The sequence below is a fragment of the Pseudonaja textilis genome, chromosome 1 (assembly GCF_049901715.1).
Source record: "Pseudonaja textilis isolate UNSWEBS1 chromosome 1, rPseTex1.2, whole genome shotgun sequence".
In the NCBI taxonomy this organism is placed as follows: domain Eukaryota; kingdom Metazoa; phylum Chordata; class Lepidosauria; order Squamata; family Elapidae; genus Pseudonaja; species Pseudonaja textilis.
This window is the reverse complement of record NC_141990.1, coordinates 235,579,972-235,599,519: the sequence shown is the minus strand read 5'-3', so window position 1 is coordinate 235,599,519 and position 19,548 is coordinate 235,579,972. Positions and strand designations below refer to the sequence as shown.

The window sequence follows — 19,548 nt, the reverse complement described above, 5'->3', positions numbered from 1 at the left end:
ATTAAACGAATAGGTGTAAGTTCTGTATTAGTTTTACTTACTCTTACTTTGAATCAGAAAACAGAACGGTGAGTGTTTAACTCGGTGCTGGCATCTCCCCAGGGAAATTGGCAGAAATATCGAAGTAACCTACTTAGAAGGTCCCAGAGTAACTTACATTCTAAACATGCTCAGCCTCAGAACAGTTTTATTTTTCTTACAAGATTTCCCCTCTTCTCAAACTAAAGGTAAAAAGTAAGTTTCCCCTTTCCAGTTGTGTCTGACTCTAGAGGGTGGTACTCATCTCTGTTTCTTAGCCGAGGGAGCCAGTGACTTCCAACCAAGACATTTCTGTGGTTATGTGGCCAACATGACTATATCATGAGATGCGTGGAACACCCACACAGTAAGGCATAAGTTTTCAGAATAGCTCTACTATGCTCACTTACCATGTCCTTAGTAGCTCTGTGTCCTACTTTGGTTACGGTGAGTGACTCACTCATGACTGTGTCTCATTTACCACTACCATCACATGCCATGATCTCAGATTCAGATCTTCCTCCTCCTGCTCTTCATCCTCAGGTCCAGAGGAATGCAGGGTGGCTATCTTAAATGTTAGCACAACTCTTGCAATTTTTACAATTCTCTTCCTAATGAAGGAGAATATTTATAGCTTGGGGTTGAATGAGGTCTTGGTTGTTTTCTTGCAGAAGTTTCATTACCCAAGCTAGGTAACACCATCAGTGCTAGTCCTTGGGTAATGAAATGTCTGCAAGAAAACAACCAAGCTCAGAAAGCACTAAGGACCCCACAATACCTCACTTTTGGTAGCTCATTTTTGGGAACTCCCACTCAACTTGGGCTCCTTTTCCACTAATTTCTCTTGCCAAAAGCCCTTATTTTTTTTTATTAAAACCTGATTTGCTATACAAGCTCTCCAACAGCCACAGCAAAAATGGCCAAGGAGGCACAGAACTCTTCTTGCTAAAGTGTGGCAATTGGGGTTGGCAACTTTCTTCCTCCATGTGACAAAGATTGTCTCCAATCTTTTGTCTGCCAAGGAAAATACTACTATTGTGTAGGAACATCTTGGAGGAACATTTTCAGCCTAGCTCAGCAGCAGGCTGACAATGAGACTGAGGTTCTCCTGTGAGTAAAGGTCCTCAACCTGGTATAAGAGGGACTTTTACAGCTGAGGAAAGGTGTCTGCGTGAATGAGCCCTCAGCTATTCACCTGGGTAATCAATATCTCTCAAAATAATCTCCTTGTATCATGCAGGTCAGCACACAATTCCTGGTATACAGCTCTTTCTTGTTCTATCACTTCTATTGTCTTTTTCTCTTTTTGAACTCCACTGGCAAACCCCTATTAGAACAGGAAGCGGTACATTTTATCCCAGTTGCAATTTAGCCTCAAAATATATAAATTTCCCTGAGATTTTCAGTTATGCCAGTTTTTTTGAGATAAAACCTAACGTTCTAGAAGAAAACAGAACATTCTGGCAACAAGACTTTTGTCTTGCACATAACTAGTTCTGACAATTAAATGTCAGTGAAACTGAGACTCAAGTCTTTTTCTATTATTATTATCCTCTTATCCTATTTTGTTTGTGGGGAGGGAAAGACAACTTGGACCAATGGGTATTAAACAGCAATGAGAATAATAAAAAGTTAAACATAAAGATTGAGTCACTTGATAATATAAGCACTCAACTGTGGAACAGACTGTCTTGAAATGTGAAATCTCTTTTCATAAGTATTTTTGGGTTGCAGTGGAATGAACTACAGAGAGGTGTTATGGCCTAGTAGTGAAGATGCTTGTCTCCCCCTCAGAAGATTGAGAGTTCAATCCTAGATAACGACTGATTTCTCTCTCTCATGGCACTAAGAGAAAGTATCTGTTGCAAACTCCACGTAAGCATCAGGAAGGGTATCCTGCCAGTAAACACTCGGCTCCATTCACTTGCCCCAACCCTACCCAGAATTAAGGGATTACAGGTTGTAAACAGAAAAAAAAGTAGGATGAACACCCATCAGATTTGCAATAATGGTTCTGCAACAGTTATGGATTTAAATGGACGACCTCTGAGAATCTATCCAGTTATGAATTGTTGGTTTGCTCTTATATTTTATTTTCCTGTGGCTCATTTTGGGGTGGGGGGCATGGGGGTGGGGAACAGGGGATCAGAAAGAGGCATTCTATTCTTTTACTCTTCTCAAGCCAGTAAGAAATGTGTTAACCCACAATGGAGATAACTGGAGATTCAGAAGGCTCCAATTCTTGTTACCCTTTGACAAAGCATTGGAGTTCTGTTTTCCTAGTCATTTGGGCCAGGTGGTACTGCTGATAGTGAATGGGTTCAATTATTTATCTTTGAATATGGATATGTATCTATGCGCATGTGTTGTATTTGATGGCTTGTGTTTTAATTTAGTAAGCCACCTAGAATCATTTTTGTGAAATGGGCAACTATAAAAATAGCATAAACAAATAAATAGATGTTAAGCAAGGAAGTAGGATTTTTTTTCTCCCGTAATTCAGTGATGGTCAGTTGCAGAGGCTCCATAGATGCAAAGGGGGGAAAAAATAACAAGCCCAAATAATTTGACTTTTGATTCCCTCCCATTATGTTAGAAATCCTAGTTACATAGCTTTTTTTAATCTTACCAATGTAGAATGTGTTAGGAGCGGGCTGGTCTTCTAGTGATGACTGCAAGATTAGGGAGGTTTGTGAATCATGACGAATCCATAACCCGACACCAAGAATGATCCCTCCTGCCAGCTGAAAAGACATTGGGGAGGGGAGGGGGAGAGGAAGAAAGCAGATGAGTACTTCAGGGATCTCATTAAATAAACGGAAGAAACTATAAACACTTCATAGACAAACAGTATATATAGAAATCTACATTCTGAAAAAACAACCAATCATCATATTCATAAAAACAACTGACCTACAAAATTTAAAAAATCCCATATTTACACGATATTTTATACGAATAGTTTCTGGCTTTTATTTTTCGAAATAACTCAAGTCAGTGAGGATAACTAATACTCCTTCCTCCTCCTATTTTCACCACAATAACAAGGAATCTTTTGATAGAAGCAAATGTACATATTTGAAAGTTTGACAAGTACACTAAAACAAGATTTTCATCTTCTGCTTTGAAAGCTACTAGATATATTTATTAATAACTGTTTACATTTTAATCAAAATTACATGCTGTGGTGCAACTTAAATATAAAAATAACAAGAAAGCTGTTTTACTGGAATAGTTGAACTAAATAAATGATTAATATTTTAAAATAGCTGATTTTGAATCGCTTATTTCAAAACTTTTAAGAAATGATGTTTTCAATTTGACTTACTTCCAATGGTTAAAAGAGTGTTTGAATAGAAACCAACAATTCAATTTTATAAAACATGAAATGAAAGTTAGCATTTGTTATATATTTAAATGTGATATGAAAAATTGGAAATTAACAAACCCAATGTGATGTTAAATTATATTTCTAAACATGGCATTGTTATCTCATGAAGAACTTTGGCTCTATTAATCTTGGAATATGGCAAAAGAGGATTATTTTAGGTAACTGGAAAAAGGTTGTCCTCCAAATGTTAAGGAATGGATCCATGATATTAATTTGTTAATCTACTTTGGGAAAGTCTCTATTCTAAAAGTGAGAAAATGATACAACATGTTTATGGTCTTGATGTAATATTAGGTTTCACAACTGAATTAATTTATATGGCTATTTATAGTTATTCTATGGCTATTTCCCCTGATAATTACAGGTAATTTTTTAAAAGTTTATTTTAATCACTATATTTAGCTTCTGGCTTTTCCCCCCACAAGATAATCACTATTCACCCTTTTTTGAGTTGGCGACAGACTTTTTTTTTTTCTATATCTGTATTTTAAATACAGTTTTTAAAAACCGTATCTTGAAGTATCCAGTTTACTAACAACATGAGCAGAAACTGATACAGGGTGAAAAGTGCTACAAAAAAAAGACAAAAAAGTCCCATCTGGGTACTTTTGACCTATGAAGAGTCTTTTGTACATAGTGATTGTCAAGTAATGAATATGTATGTGTGAATTCATCTTGCTAGCTTGGCAGTTGCAATAATTAGCCCCAGTTACAGGATCTGAATAAGACCATGGAAAGAACTGAAATGCAGAGAAAGCATACACAAACTGGGTCATTAGACAAGAATGCAAATTAAAATACTAATGGTTTCAGTGAGAGATTTAAATAGGAAAGTATGAAAGGGGATTAAGCAGCAATGGCACTTTATTACTTTTCATTACTAACATTTCTGTGACACTCAGACAGGCATACATTGAAAAAAACAGGAGATTAAAAACTATCCAATAATAAACAATGCGTACTGTAACAGCAAGGACCAGCAAGGATAGAAAATCTAAGATTTCCCAAAAACCCTTTCCTCAAGAATGTTTACTTCTTTACAGAAAGTTCACTAGGCTTCAGATCTTTCCTCAGATCGCTGTACAACTTTTCATAATCTGCAGAATTAGTGCTATACAATAAGAAATGAATTGACATTATTTTAAAGGCTGCTTGTATTAATTCCACTTCTACCTGGCAAATTTCCAGCATAAAGGACATGCAAATTAAGAGTCTAGCACTAGAACAGAAAAATAAAAGTGATGTTGTAAATATGCGAGAAAAAATATTCAAGCATCAAACAGAAATGTTAACTACTCCATTAGCAAATGTTACTTATACCGAGAGGTAATCTGCAACATATTTTTATACAGACACAGATACAGTCGCAATCATTATTTCCACCCATTGGTGGTTTGGGAAATTTGGCCAAAGACAAAGTATACCAAAATGAACTTCTAAGCTTCCCCGCTCCCCCACAAAAAATGTATATTCATCACATCATTATATTACACAATAACCGAAGTCCTTTATGCGGTAGACTTAACAAATATTAAGAGTTACAAATGTACAAGATTTAAAGGCACTAACACATCAGTAAAACTGGAAGACCTATAATGTTAGAATTTTAATGTCAAGTCATAGTGTAAGATGAAAAATAAAGATAAAATCCACTGACTCAAAAGGAGAATTAATCAAGTCAGCAAACTTCATTTGCAGCCTGCGTACGTTCAGCTGGCAAGTATATCAAACAATCAGCCAAAATGTTAAAGTTTACTTGGATTTTATTTAGCTCCTTTTTAGAACTAAAGAAACTATTTAGTATTGGCACAGTAAGCTGGTTTGTATTGTACCACCAGATAAAAGAAAGAAATTGCATTGCTGTTCATACATAGGAATAAGAAACTGAAACACTCTGATAAATTCCAAAATGGTTTTTTCATGCAAAACAAAAAAACCATCGACAAATGGAAAACTCATCAATCCCCATCTTCCCAAGCAAATTGTTCTAAATGCCCTTCAGAAGATTACAAGCCCTTCTCTGCAATTACAGCACATGGCTAAAACAATGGGCTTACATTCATTTAAATATGCCTCAATTAATTGCTAACTTCCAAAACTTTAGCCAAACAGATTTTATAGATGTCAAAGTTTTTTTAAGAAACTTTCCTTGTTCAATCTCTAGTTCTTTTTCAGAAGGAAAAATAACTGAAATTATTCTTTATATTATGAATATTCTTTGTGTTCAATTTTAGGAAAACCATAGCTATTAAAAAGATGAAATCATTAATATCATAAAGCCCTATGTCTTACAGGGTTTTTTAAAACCTAAGGTTAGTTTTTTAATGTCAATATTAATGAGTGTAACATTATTTGGCTTTTTCATCCAGAATTGAATATAACACTAAAAAAGGCTGCAGATTATACCAAAGTATTCATTGTAGATTAAAGATTTTAGTCTTCAGCCGATTATGTAGTAATAAGATTTTCACTGTACCGTTACTTAATGTTTTGTGCATACTGAAAAAGGAAAAAGGAAGATAGAGCAATTTTGGCAATTAAAATACCAAAAAATAAAGAAAGGAAAAAAGACTATCCAATTTCTGGCTTTCTCCTTTTTGTGCTTCTGCTAATTTTACATTTTTATAAACATTTAGAACCTCTTAAAAACAAGACTGTAAATATTTGTATTCACCATGCTTGCATGTTGCATGCTTTTTTAAAGTTTAGTTAGCTTCTATACATGAAACCCTACAAAAAAAATAATTATTCTGCCCAGTCCCAGATCTCTCTCAGGAAACAAAAAATTCTATCAGAGGCAGCTCTAGATTGTGTGAGACCTTCATCGTGGATATAATTTCAGAATACTCTTGCTTGACCTTGCAGCCTCCAAAAAGTGTGAAAAGGCATTTCTGTTCTTCCCATGATTTTCAAAGGATCCAGAGGTTGCAGGAGAGAGCACACCTATTTTTGCATGGCCTCTAGAGCCTCTGAAAACCTTGTGATTTCCTGTGCTTTTTGGCACAGCAGAGGCTGCGTAAGAAATGGGGGGGGGTGCTCTTGCGTGACCTCTGGAAATCCTGTAGGAGGGCATGCTCTCGCATCACCTCTGAAGTCTCCAAAAAGTGCAGGAAAGATGCCATTCTCTCATGTGATTTTTCTCATGATGGCCCTCGCATGCAATTTTCAGAGGATCTGGAGGCAAGAGCACACCAGTCTCATTGTGGTCTCTGCAGCTCTAGAAAATTAAACGTGAATAGGATGGGCTGGTGTCACCATCACTGCATTAAATTGTCATTTGGAACTGATGGGATGGTTCCAAACTTGATCAGATTCCTATGGAAGTCCAACATTATCCAAACAGAATTGATAATTTTGGGCTTCCATAGGGAGTCTGTTTAAATTAAATCTCCACCTAGGACATTTAATTCATCAGCACTTAAAAAATTTATAAAGAATTGATGTAGCAACTCCTTTGACTTAATTAAGATGCTTATTGTTGAAGGCCAACTCCTCCAGATGTGCTCACCGATGGCAGATAACACCGACTCTTTTAGCAAGAAAGCAACACATGCTGGAGTAGAGATAGAAGCTTCTAAACAGCTTCTGCCACAGGAACAGAAAAACTTAGAATCTGTGTCTGGTTCTTTAAGATAAAGGAAAGTTAGAGAATTTGAGAAATATGCCATGACATAACCAAGCAGCAGCATTCTCTGAACCAAAAACAGCCTTTATTTCACATGCTAACAGAACAATTAAATATTCTGGTTTTAGTAAGTGTTAATAGGATTCTGGTAGGGGTGTGTGTATGTGTGTGTGAGAGAGAGAGACCAAGCATGTGTGCGCATTAGTGCAATTGTTAAAAATCATAAACTAAGAATGTGTTCATTAACTTTTTATAGATTTAGTATGAAGCAACAAAAAGTATGTATATAACCATTGTTGTATATTTACCAGTACCTCTACTTACCAACAGAACTTTTTGAGGTAACATGCTTTCCTAGGTTAAAGGTGGACTGAAGCTGTCATGCAAACACAAACACAAAAATGGGCTTTGGTAGAAGTTACCCTGAACGCCCTTTCTATCTATGCTGCGAGAGAGCCCAGGATGGGTTGACTCCTTCCTATGATGTCATTTAGCTGAGTCTGTACTAAGATATAAAAGCCAGCCCCCGGAAAAGACCCCATCTTTGGCGAAGATACTTGACAGACTGAAAGGTGTCTCTGAAAGCACAAACGAATACAGAAATATGACTTACCCTCTCCGGACGAATCAAGGGATGGGCTGGGCTCTCTCGCAGCATAGATAGAAAGGGCGTTCAGGGTCACTTCTATCAACGCCCATTCTCCCCCTTGCTGCATCGAGAGCCCAGGATGGACATACCAAAGCTTGCATGTCCACGGGCGGGTCCTTGTCTGACTCAGTTGAACCACTCGTTGAAGTACCCGTCTGCTGAAGGTTGCAGTTGCCGAGGCAAAGGCATCCAGACGGTAGTATCTGATGAAAGGAGATGGAGATGTCCATGTGGCCACACGACAGATCTTCTCCAAGGGTGCTTGGGTCGCCCAGGCAGCCGAAGTGGCCGTGTTTCTGGTAGAGTGCGCAGTCAGACCTCGAGGAACTCGAAGGGCCGCAGCTTTGTAGGCCTGCTCAATGCAAGATCTGACCCACCTGCTAATAGTAGAAGAGGCCTTGTGCCCCAAGTGACAAGGGAAAAGGAAACAAAATGGCTTCCGACTTCCTGAAGGAGGAAGTCCTTCGAATATTAATGTATATTCTAAGAGAATCAAAATGTTGTCCAAATAGCATTGGATCCTCACTGGAACAGAAAGCAGAGATGCCATCAATGCTGCCAGAACCTTCGTGAAGACCCTTGAAGCCGATGAGAGGCCAAAGGGAAGTGTTCGATACTGGTAATGGGTATTCTGATAACAGAAATGGAGAAACTGGCGATGATGAGGCCAAATGGGGATGTGGAGGAAGCCTCCATGTGAGATCAGTGGAAGAGAGGAGATCGCCCCCCCAAATGCTCTCTAAAATAGAATGCAGAGTCTGCATTTTAAATTGCCTGCACTTTACAAATTGGTTGAGAAATTTAGATCCAGGATGGTTCGCTACCCCCCACCCCCGAAGGCTTTGGGAACGATGAAAAGGCGAGAGTAAGCCCACGTCCCCGTTGAGAGGGGGAACAGGGATGAATAGCTCGGATTTCAAGAAGTAGTTGAATGGCCTGATTCATGAGGTCTTGCCTTGAAATGTCCCAAGAGACAGGACAGATCAAAAAATTGGGGGGGGTGGCATTAGGAAGTCCACTTGTAATCCTGACCTAATAGTGCTGAGCATGCAGGCATCCACTGTGACTCCTCCCATTTGGAGGCAAAGAAGGCTAGACGACCTCCAATGGGTGGGGAGAACGACCCCCACCCTCCCGAAAGGGCTGTTTACCAGTATAAGGAGCTGGGCAATAGTCGGCTCTCTTCCCAGAGGAAGAGAGAATTTTACGTTTATCTCTGGTTTTGATGAGATAAGGTTCCAGAGCATCGCCAAAAAGCTTATTGCCTGCGAATGGAACTGAAGGCAGCTTCCATTTATGGTGTGACTCCGCCTGCCAATTTCTGAGCCATAACAATCTTCTTGCTGCTACTGAAGATGCCATGGCCCTAGATGAAAATTTGGCGGAATTGAGAGTGGCATCTGCAGTGAATTCCGCCGCTGCGATAATCTTATTAAGGCCTTGGTGAGACCGAAGGTCAGATGTAGGCAATCTAATCTGGCGTTAGTGCAACCACTGTATGGATGCCCACGTGAGTGCAAGGAGATGAGAATGAGGCCAGAACCGGAATGTCAACAGAAGGCACTGCCAGGGTATTGTCCAGGGCTGTGCTGATGTTGTAGAAACACTTATCCAGCGAAGATGGGTGAGGACCTGCCGAAGGGGAAGCGCACTGTTCCTTGACCATATCCAGGAACAAAGTGGGAGAAGGCAAAACCCCTGCATGCACTACAGGCTGGGAGAAGAGTGAGTCTCCCTGGCTAGAGGGATTTCCTTGTGGCTCGGGAGCCACTTACTCTGGCGACAGCTTGGCAGTGACCAAAGCCTTGCTGAGTAATGGCCTGAAGAGAGAAGGATTGAAGACCAATGCAGAGGATGTCTGCTCTGGGTGAGAGTGCTCTTCCTCTGAAAGAGTTTGGTCAAAGGTCTCGCCCTCTTCACGTTCTGAATGAGAGGAGTAACTGTGTTCAGATGGTGAAGCCCTTCCCTCCTCATCAACCTCCTCCCATTCTGGTAGAGAAGAATGGACCCTGAGGTCCTGGGGCCTGTGTAAATCAGGGTGATGAGGCAAGGAACTTATAGATTTAGAAGGGAGAAGGGCCTGAACCCTTTCCAGAAGTCAAAGGATTTGCTTGAAGCCTTCAGCCAATCCCTGCCTAATGGCCAAAGAAACAACATCTTGGATATCCTCTGGTCTATGCTCAAAGGTAGAGGCAGAAGGCAGAAGGCCCACTGCTGTGGGAGTGAAGGTGGCTTCAGGCCTAGATTGAGAAGAGGTCCGAGGCCTGGAGGGAGGGGGAGGAGCATAGGGCTCAGAAGCCTGTTGGAAATAAGGCCCAGATCTGCTTAGATCCCGAGGATCATATTGTACTGCAAAGGCCTCAGGAGACTAGGATGGAGGATGGAAAGGCTCATAGATAACTTCTCCTCCCCTGGGAGGGCTTGGCTGGGGCCCACAAGTATCACCTGAAACATGCTGTAATTGCACTCCCTTCTGTTGAATAGTTCTGTTGAACTGCCTCTCTAGAGCTGCATGTCTGCGCTTTTCTGCCCTCAACTCAGCCTGAGTTGGCTTCTTAGGGGCTAGAGCCTTAGCTCTCATTTTAGCAGCCACCTCCCTCTGGACTGACTGGATGCGTTGCCCAACCAGTCTTAAGAGACTGTTCCACTGGGGGGAAAAGCTCTGCCTGACCCTTATCTTGCTCCATTTGAAGAATAAAGGCTCTTACGATGGAAAGAAACTGTTTGTAAATTTTCTGTATTAAGCCCCTTAGGGTATAAATTGGCCCCCGGGCTTACAAAATGGCCGCTCACCTCGTGGTGGAAGGCTTCAATCCAAGATGGCCACTGACTATGGGAAACAGGCTCCGAGATAGAAGAATTTCTCCCTAGGCTATAAAGAGCCCCAAGTGAAGTCAGCGAAGGAAAGGGCAGCCGCTCGCCACACGATCAGCTGGCTGACGCTGGTATCGGTTTGCCGATTGCTTTTTACGACTGCTCAAACTGCAGGCATGGGGGAGGTCTACAGACTGCCCAGCTTGCCTGAACAGCACTCTGGCAATGCTGCTCCCAACGCTGCAGGAAAGAGAGAGCCCTGCTCTCCTGGAAGAGCAGCTGCCCAGATCCTGGGAGCTGCTGAAGCAAGGAAAAAAAGGTACTGAAGATCACTGGTGAGTGCTATCAACAGAACCTCAGCTGAGGTTCTGTTGATGCCTCACCGTGATCTTCACCGAGTGCTATCAACAGAACCTCAGCTGGCTGAAGCTGTTATCGGTTTGCTGCTCGCTTTTTACGACCGCTCAAACTGCAGGCGTGGGGGAGGTCTACAGACGCTGCCCAACTTGCCTGAACAGCGCTCTGGCAACGCTGCTCCCAACCTTGCAGGAGAGAGAGTGAGAGAGCCCTGTTCTCCTGGAAGAGCAGCTGCCCAGATCATGGGGGCTGCTTGAAACGAGGAAAAATGGCACTGAAGATCGCTAGTGAGTGTTATCTAACAGAAGCTTTCAGAGATACAGCTACTGACTGAAAGGAGCTGAGTCAAAAGCTGAGGTCTCTTCCGGGGGCTGGCTTTTATATCTTAGTACAGACTCAGCTAAATGACATCATAGGAAGGAGTCAACCCATCCTGGGCTCTCGATGCAGCATGGAGGAGAATGTTCCTTGTACATTTTTGTCATTTACCTGCAATACCTAATTTTACATAAATTCTCTTTTAAGAATGTAATTTAATGTAAATTTCAATCCTTTCTTCCACATACTCTCCCATTGGTCCCCACTTTATATATCCAACATTTTTGCCCATTTTATCATACAATCTTTAACTCGTTCTTCAATTTTCAATGAAAGTTTATACATCACAACTCCAAAACAAAATTAGTCTTACCCTTTTCAAATTCATAATTCTTCTTTCCAAACCTTTCCACTAAATATGATAGGGAAATCAATGCTATATAAAATGGCAATAGCAGCTTTGGATTGAATTGTGGATACAAACTATTCACAATATTTTTCAAACTTGCTAATATAAATTCTTTACCCAAAGTCCTATAAATGAAACACTTCACAACTTTTTTTTCTTATATGTGTTTCTTGTAAACAGATTACATTGTTTCATTTTTTTCAAATAATTAAGGTTTTTTTCCTTTTGGGAAGAGCACGTTTCCGGGTTTCTGGGCTTCCAGGAGAGCTGTTTTTCACCTTCCCCAGGGTCCGGAGGCTTCCCTTGGGCCTCTGGGAGGGTGAAAACAACCTCCCCCAGGGTCCAGAGGCCCTCTGGAAGCTGGAAATAAGTCCATTTCAGGATTTCTGGAAGTCCTGTTTTTCATCCTCCCAGAGCCTCCGTGCGGACCCTGCACTTACCTGATCCAAAACGGGCCACATGGAGATTCCTGGGGAAGGAGGGATGGGGTGGGGCCAGTTGGTCATTTCAACTACGGGTTCGGTGAACCAGACATAAATTTAACATCTGGTTCACCAAAACCGGTCTGAACCAGTAGAATCCCACCCCTGTATATCTGTTTTCAATGATCGTAAAGATGGTTTTAGAAGTGAATTTTTATGCGCTTAATCAAAGCTTGGTTTTGAAAAAAAAAAAAGAATGTTTTGTTGGATATAAATGTCAAAAGGATCCAGTCTCCAGCAAATTGCATTGTATCTAGGCTCCAAGATGTGTTTTTAATCTTTAAGTGCTATAGCATGCCAAATTTCTATTGGAAAAGCTAATTAGACTCTTACATCAGATTCCCAGATGAGGCCAGCACTCCATTAGGCCTCTAAGTGAGGTGTTAGGGAGACTGGATCAATTCCTTTTTTTCATTTCTATCTTCTTAATCTAAAAAAGGTCCTCATGTTATTGTAATAGAATATATAAAAAGTAAATTCAAATAGCTGCTGGGAATATAATTCATATCAATCTGCTTGTTATAATTAAGACTGAAATTCCACTCCTGCCTAGGATTATAAAGGGCCCTCTCGATCTTTTACTTTTTAAATATAACGTTTATTAAGTGTACCATATCACTGTTAAGTCATGCTGAGAGAAGGAAGTATATATGAGGTCATAAAGATAACATGTATTTCCTCCAGCTGTCCTTTGATTTGGAATCAAACTGGTAAATTGTTTTCCTAACTATATATAAAGTCCTTTTTATCCTTTTGAAATTCACTTAGATTAATACTGAATCACAAAAAGGAAATCCTTTAATTTTGTCTGGACTGATAAAGCACCAAAAAAAAAAGCTTCAACAGGAAACAATTGTCCACTCTGTCTGTCTGTCTCTATATATTTGTTAGATTTGTTAATCAAACTTTTCCTTCAAAAATAGGCGCACATACTATTCCTAGGATTTAGATACAAGCACAAATGTAAATGCCCAATAATATTCTACATACTGGGGGGTGGGGGTAGGTGCCTACAAGTTGTTATTGATTCGTGGTGGTTGCTTGAATCCCTGCAGTTTTGTAAGCATCATTTTCAGAATTGATTTGGCATTTGCCATAGTGATGACACTGACTGGCCCAAGGTACCAAAATTGGCTTTGTGCCTAAGACAGGACTAGAATTCACAGTCTCATGATTTCTAACCTGGTGCCTTGACCATTGCATTAAACTGGCTCTCTACTATTTACAGTAAAATATAATTTATTTCCAACACTCAGTCATCAATTGAGTATTTTTTCTTTTCCCCAAATTTCCTTTCTCATACTTTAAAGATAAGAACATTTGCTGCCCTTTAAGCATCTTCGTTCTCCAGAATTTCTCAATACATATAAGATGCAGCCGAATTTTATCAGATCCCTTTAGGACACATTCATTCTATCACTGGAGGTTTAATATGCTGGTACTTCAATATAAGTAGGTATTCCTGATTATGCCTCTATCAAGCTCTAGATGTAATTATATTCCTTCAATCTATTCTTTTCAATTGCTCCTGGAACATCTACACTCTTGTAGAGGGCGGAGGGAACGACCTTGAAGGACAGAAGAAAGAACCATGATCAAAACAAATGTCAGATTAAAAGGGGCTAAGCTCAGGCCAAGAAAGTAACTCAAGTAAAAGTCTCAGAAAGACCTCTCCCTACTATTGGACTGCCTCTCCATTTCCAATGTGCCCCAATTTTGTTTATTTTTTTTCTGGCAGTTACCTTTAGCTCCTCTATGTGTTCTTTTTTATTTCCTCCTTATTTGAATAATTTCTAATCTCTCTCCATCTTTTATATTTCTACTAGTTTCTCCTGCTATGGAATTCAACATTATTGTCTATTTCTTAAAACCTGAAGGCTATTACAATAATAAGTTGAATTCTGTGACAGTTCCAGGTCAGCTGGGTATGCGATCTTTACTGCCTGCTTCTCCATTTCTAATATGCATCCTCCTTTTTGCTTTTGGTTAGGTTTTTTTTTTTTTTTGGGGGGGGGGGGAGTTACATTTGTTTCCTTCTACTGTGTTCTATTGCATTTCCTCCCCATTAGAATAGTTTCCAATCTTTCTCCTAATCTTTTCTTTGTTTAGGATAAAATCAAAAACAGCTGATCCCCTTGAATCCTCATCTAGGATTCTTCAGGAGGAATCTGTCAGCCAGGCAAGTCAGGAATTTCCTAGAGAAGACGTGCTTGGTAGAATTTGTCAGGATGTTAGGATAATTAATCTGCCATCTTTGCAAATCTTTGAATAGGGCAAGAAATAGTAATGTGCTTGGCTGGAAGTGAGCACAGACAATAGTATTGCTTCCTTTTAATCTCTTTACTTTGTTCCAGATGCTTGCAATAGGGCCACCAAATTCATTCCCGTGGATTTTTATCATCTGTTATAAATCTTCGTTTATTTTTATATGAGCACATTATAGCAACCAATGTATGCTAATAATTCTACTTATGCTTATTAATGCACATTTCGCCAACCCCATATTAAGAGTTTGGCATAATTTTCCCCGTAAGAGGAACTCCATTTTTAAGGGGCTGGTGGACAAATATGAATTTTGAGAAATCATAGTTGCTGTTGTACTTGTCAATTCACCACACACTTGCGATAAACTGCAGTTACAAACCACTGATTTAGCAGAAGACAAGCTGAATTTAACCCACCCCTAGATTTGCTTGGGGATCTCTATTTCATCTGGAAGCTAGTTGAGTTTGCGCACTGCAAAATCTATGCAGTACTAAAAGCCTGTTTGTAACCTTCAACTAGCCCAAAAGTTGTACCACAGAACATTTTTAAAAAACAAAGATACCTCAAATTCATTAATTTAAAGAACTGGTATAAAATCCCATTACTCCCATGTAATTCATATTTTAAGGATCTTCACACCAGTTGTACCAGCCACAGTCATATGGTCACAATTTCCAATGCTCCCTGCCAACCTCCCACAAGCAAAGTTAATAAGGAAACCAGGAGGAAGTTGGCAATTACCCTCACTCCCACTGCATTTTTGCTTGCCTGTAGTTATTCTGTTTATCTGTTTAGGTAAGAAAATCTCTCTGAAAGGATGACCCAATGAATTATGGGTTATCTAGTACTTTCTACATCTCTTACTTCTGACTGACAGTATCACCATGCAGATTATTTCCCCCTTTGATTTCTTCTTTGTGGGGAACCCTTTCCTGGGTCATTTCCTATCAAGAAATCCCTGTAATTTTTTTTTTAGTAAAATATACTTTAAGCTGTAATCACTGGCTGGCACAACTAACGCTTCAGAGGTGAAACTTTATTATTTCAAACAATTTCAAGAGTTTAAGCCCCCCACACACACACAAAGAAAAGATTTTACAAGAACAGTTTTTAAAAGGCAGTTTTAAAAGATAATGTGATCTCTCTTCAAATATTTCAAAAGATGCTTTATTTCACCAGTGATTACAAAAGTTACTTTCAAAATAGGAAAATACTCTGTGTACTCAAACATCTTATTTGCACTACAATCAGATCCTCAGAGAGAAAGGGAAACAACAAATGTTTGGGATCTTTTTTAACTAGAACTCATTTGCCAAATGAAGTCAGGTATAAAGTGTATAATAATTTAAACTACACAGTAATTTCACACAAATATTCCTTCTGCTAACCTCAAGCTTTCTGTGTTTCAACTGATTTATATGTTGTTGCATTCCTGTAACACAGCAACTCTATAACTGATGTTCCCTTGGTGACTTACAAACACTGTATATCACCAAAATGGAGTAAGAAGCAATACTGAATTAATCTGGGGAAGTGCCATTTTACTGCTACTGTGGCTAAACCAATGGAAGCTAGACATCCTGGCCAATTTTATTACAAATCAATACTTATATATTTATAGACCATAATTTATCATCTCTGTATCCCTACTCTAGGGAGGCTATGGGATTTCCTTTTTGAAAACTCACTAGGCGTTTATCAGAGATAATAATCCTTTGAAAATGGCCTTGGGAAACAGAAACAAGAAATGACTAAAGGTTTGGCCAATTCTGTGACGAAATTCTGCAGAGAAGTCAGACAGGAAATTGAAGGAAGGAAACCAAATTTGCAGTGTTCAGATGGCATAGCCTCAGGGGGACCATAAAAAAGGCTTTTGACCTTGGAAGGAAAACATTCCTTAATGCATACAAATTCCTGTGTACACAAGATCATAGACACAGACAGCCTCCTTTCTTCCTTTTCCTCCAGCCACAGAGATACTGTTTCGAGGAAGAAATACTGAAATTCTCAACTTTGCTTCTACCTACCCCCTGCCTCACATTCTTATGGAGTAATTGGACAGGAGCTGAGAAGAAATTTGACCCTGGAAATATTTCACAAAGTAGCCCAGCTAGAATATATTAAATTGTGACAAAAGTTACTTCCCATCTCCAACCTATAAAAAGGAAGTTTAGGTTACTGAAAACAAAACTGGAAACTAACTCTTGGTTTTAAATGGTGATGTCCTTGTCTCTGCAATAGATCCAAATCATTCAGTATCACAAAAATGTTTACTTCTGTCAGTCCTGTTAAAGAGTCTCTTATTTGGGATCCTTATTTGATAGCTTCTTGCCTTTGTATTTAGAAATTGTAGTTGGAGGAGTGTGGAGTGGAAAGGAGAAACAGACAAACTCTATCCACAACTATCTTTGCACAACTGTCTTTAAACAGCACCATGACTCATTTGAACTCAGGAAACCACTTGTAATAGTATGTCTACCACACCCTACTTTTTCTTTAGCAATCCACATAATTGAGAACTAAATTGATTCAGTTATTCAGAAAGAAATATCAGGATTTATGTACAAGGTTAAAAGTGTATCTGGTTTGATTATATCAATTTATATGGCTGACCACCTCCAGAGCATGTGTGGCTAGGAAGTCGTGGTCTGTCTCGCTCTTGCCTGCATGCCGCCAGCCTCCCCCTCCATCCCTCAGCATTACAGGCGGGCCACCCTGTGGATGTCATTGAGGGTGGAGGTGTTGCTCTGTTTGCCGCCCTGAAAAGGCATTCGGGAGCTGGCAGCCTTTGTAGGGGGATAGACCTCGTCACGGACAAGCCGAAAATCACAATGTTACTGTTACAAAAGAGCGACCCCTGGCAATGTCATCATCGGCCACCAAAAGGAAGAGCCTTGAGCCCTCCAAGGAGCCAGTGGATGAGGTGCTCCAAATCCCCCCTTCCTTGTTAACATGTGGAGGTTGTCAGCAAAACATTGGGGATTGATACTTCCTTAAAGCCACTGACCAGTACTGGCATGAAGACTGTCTAAGCTGTTACTTATGTGGGTGTCAACTTGGAGAAGTGGGAAGGAGACTATATGATAAACTGGGCAGAAAGCTCTGTCAAAGAAGCTACCTCTTCTGTGAGAAGAGAATCCGAGCCTATGAGATGACCATGAGAGTAAAGGACAAAATGTACCATCTGGAATGCTTCCAAGTGTGCTGCTTGCCAGAAATATTTTTGCGTTGGTGACAGATGCCTTCTCATAAACTCAGATATAGTTTATGAGCAAGACATCTACAAGTGGACTAAGATCAATGGGATCATATAACTCACTTGTGCCACATGGTCTCAAATACATTTCATGAGTGACATATACTTTTGGCTATGGCGAGGTTATTGCTCACATCTATGTGATTTCTTTAAGGAAGGGGGAAATGAAACAGAATACACTGCATCTAATAAAATAAGTGAAATTAAAAATATATATCTTACCAATGCAATTTAAATGACTAACAAGACCATCTTACAAAGATGTGTAATTTTAGAAAAAAATATAGCGATAAAAGGCATGCTTCCTGCTTCTCACTAGCTAACACTCCAAACAGATGAGACCTAGAGCATGCTCCTCCTACATGACCTAATGCAAGGGTCTTCAAACTTGACAAGTTTAAGACTTGTTGAATTCAACTCCCAGAATTCCTGAGCTAACATGATTGGAGGAGGAATTGTGGGAGTTGAAGTCCACAAGTCTTAAAGCTGTCAAGTTTGAAGACCCCAGACTTAATGGGATGGATAGAAACAATGAGAGTAAAGTAGTCCCCAAAATGCCAGGATCCTATGCCATATAGTGTTGTACGATAATAACCAGCACCTTGAATTGCACTATATCCTAAGTAAATTATCAGTACTGACTTTAATCCTGAAGAAATGAATAAGATTCTTTAAATTGTAAGTTCTGCAACTTCAATTTTGGATCCATGTCCATCCTAATTGGCCAACACAGGGCAGAAAGGATATATGGGTGGTTCTGGGTGTGATTAATGTATCCTTGAGAAAGGGGCAGTTTCTTTATGCTTTCAGGAAGTGGTTGTCTCCCCACTCACACACACACTTCTTAAGAAGCCATCCCTAAATGACTTTTGCTCTATCTCCCTTTGAAGAGAAGACGACTGAGAAAGCGATTGCCTCCTATTTTCAGAGGGCCCTAAATTAAAAATATTTTAAATAGTTTTATTTTTTATTCAATTTCTAGTAACTCATCTCAGCCAAGTTAATCTGGGTGGCCTTCAATTTGAAAACTATAAATAGTTAAAACAATAAAAAAAACAATAAAACAATACAAACATCCCCTCCCCAAAAAACAGAAGCCAAGATTTATCTGTTTCTTATTTAAAAAAGAGCATTCATTAAAAAACAAAGGGGAGGGGGGGTTTGAACCAAAATTATTCATACAAGATAAAGTCTATTTTGCTGATGTACGTTGTACATTGAATAGAAGCAGCATAAACCATTCAGACCAAAGCCATAAAGTTCCTCAATTTTGGATAAAACTCTGAATCAGCAAGTTTTGTTTCTTAAATCTAATGTCTGTTAAACTAAGGCCTTTTAAATCAATGGTTTACTATAGAAAGCTAGTTTGGAATATGATCAAATGCTTAATAGTTTCCAAAATCTTTGTAAGAAAACTGCAATACTGTACTGACTAGAAGGCACCGAAAAATTAAAAGAAAAGTCTGGAGTAGAAAAATAATTGATAGCATTTTTGTCATTGGTTTTAAAAGGCTTAACAGCTTGATCTGGACCTAGAGTACCTTCTTATATTTATCACAGAGAAGTTTTTTTTTAATTTTACGCTAATAGCAAGTATCTGTTTTTTAGTGACTGATTTGTTTTAATTGTCCTAAACTGCACAGTATCATAGGAATGGAACAAGAGATAAATAATCTAAAATAAATATTTTTTTTATTTTTCTAAGCAGCACCATAGCCACATTACTCACCAGAAAGATTTAAACAAAGTATATTTGTAGAATGATTCTATAGGTCTGTGATACCATAGCAATAAAACAAAAACAAAACCCTTCTTTACAATAACATAAAAATATTAGTTATTGCAGTAACAAGCAAAATCTGGCCACAGTAGATACTGTTGTACCTGGTGCATGTCACACCTATAATTTCAATTTACACTGGACTGGCTTACATTGGACATAATAATAATAACAGCACACAAAT

The 19,548-nt window shown here is 39.3% G+C and overlaps 1 protein-coding gene and 1 pseudogene across 1 annotated transcript in view; one reads left to right on the top strand and one right to left on the bottom strand.

Moving 5' to 3' along the window:
• CD81 (CD81 molecule) overlaps positions 1 to 19,548 on the bottom strand; it is a 65,226-nt gene that overhangs the window by 32,292 nt on the left and 13,386 nt on the right. The window contains exon 2 of the mRNA XM_026706558.2: positions 2,648 to 2,762. Within this exon, the coding sequence (XP_026562343.2) occupies positions 2,648 to 2,762 (115 nt within the window). The remainder of the gene's footprint in view (positions 1 to 2,647; positions 2,763 to 19,548) is intronic.
• On the top strand, positions 17,192 to 17,658 carry LOC113440274 (rhombotin-2 pseudogene; annotated as a pseudogene).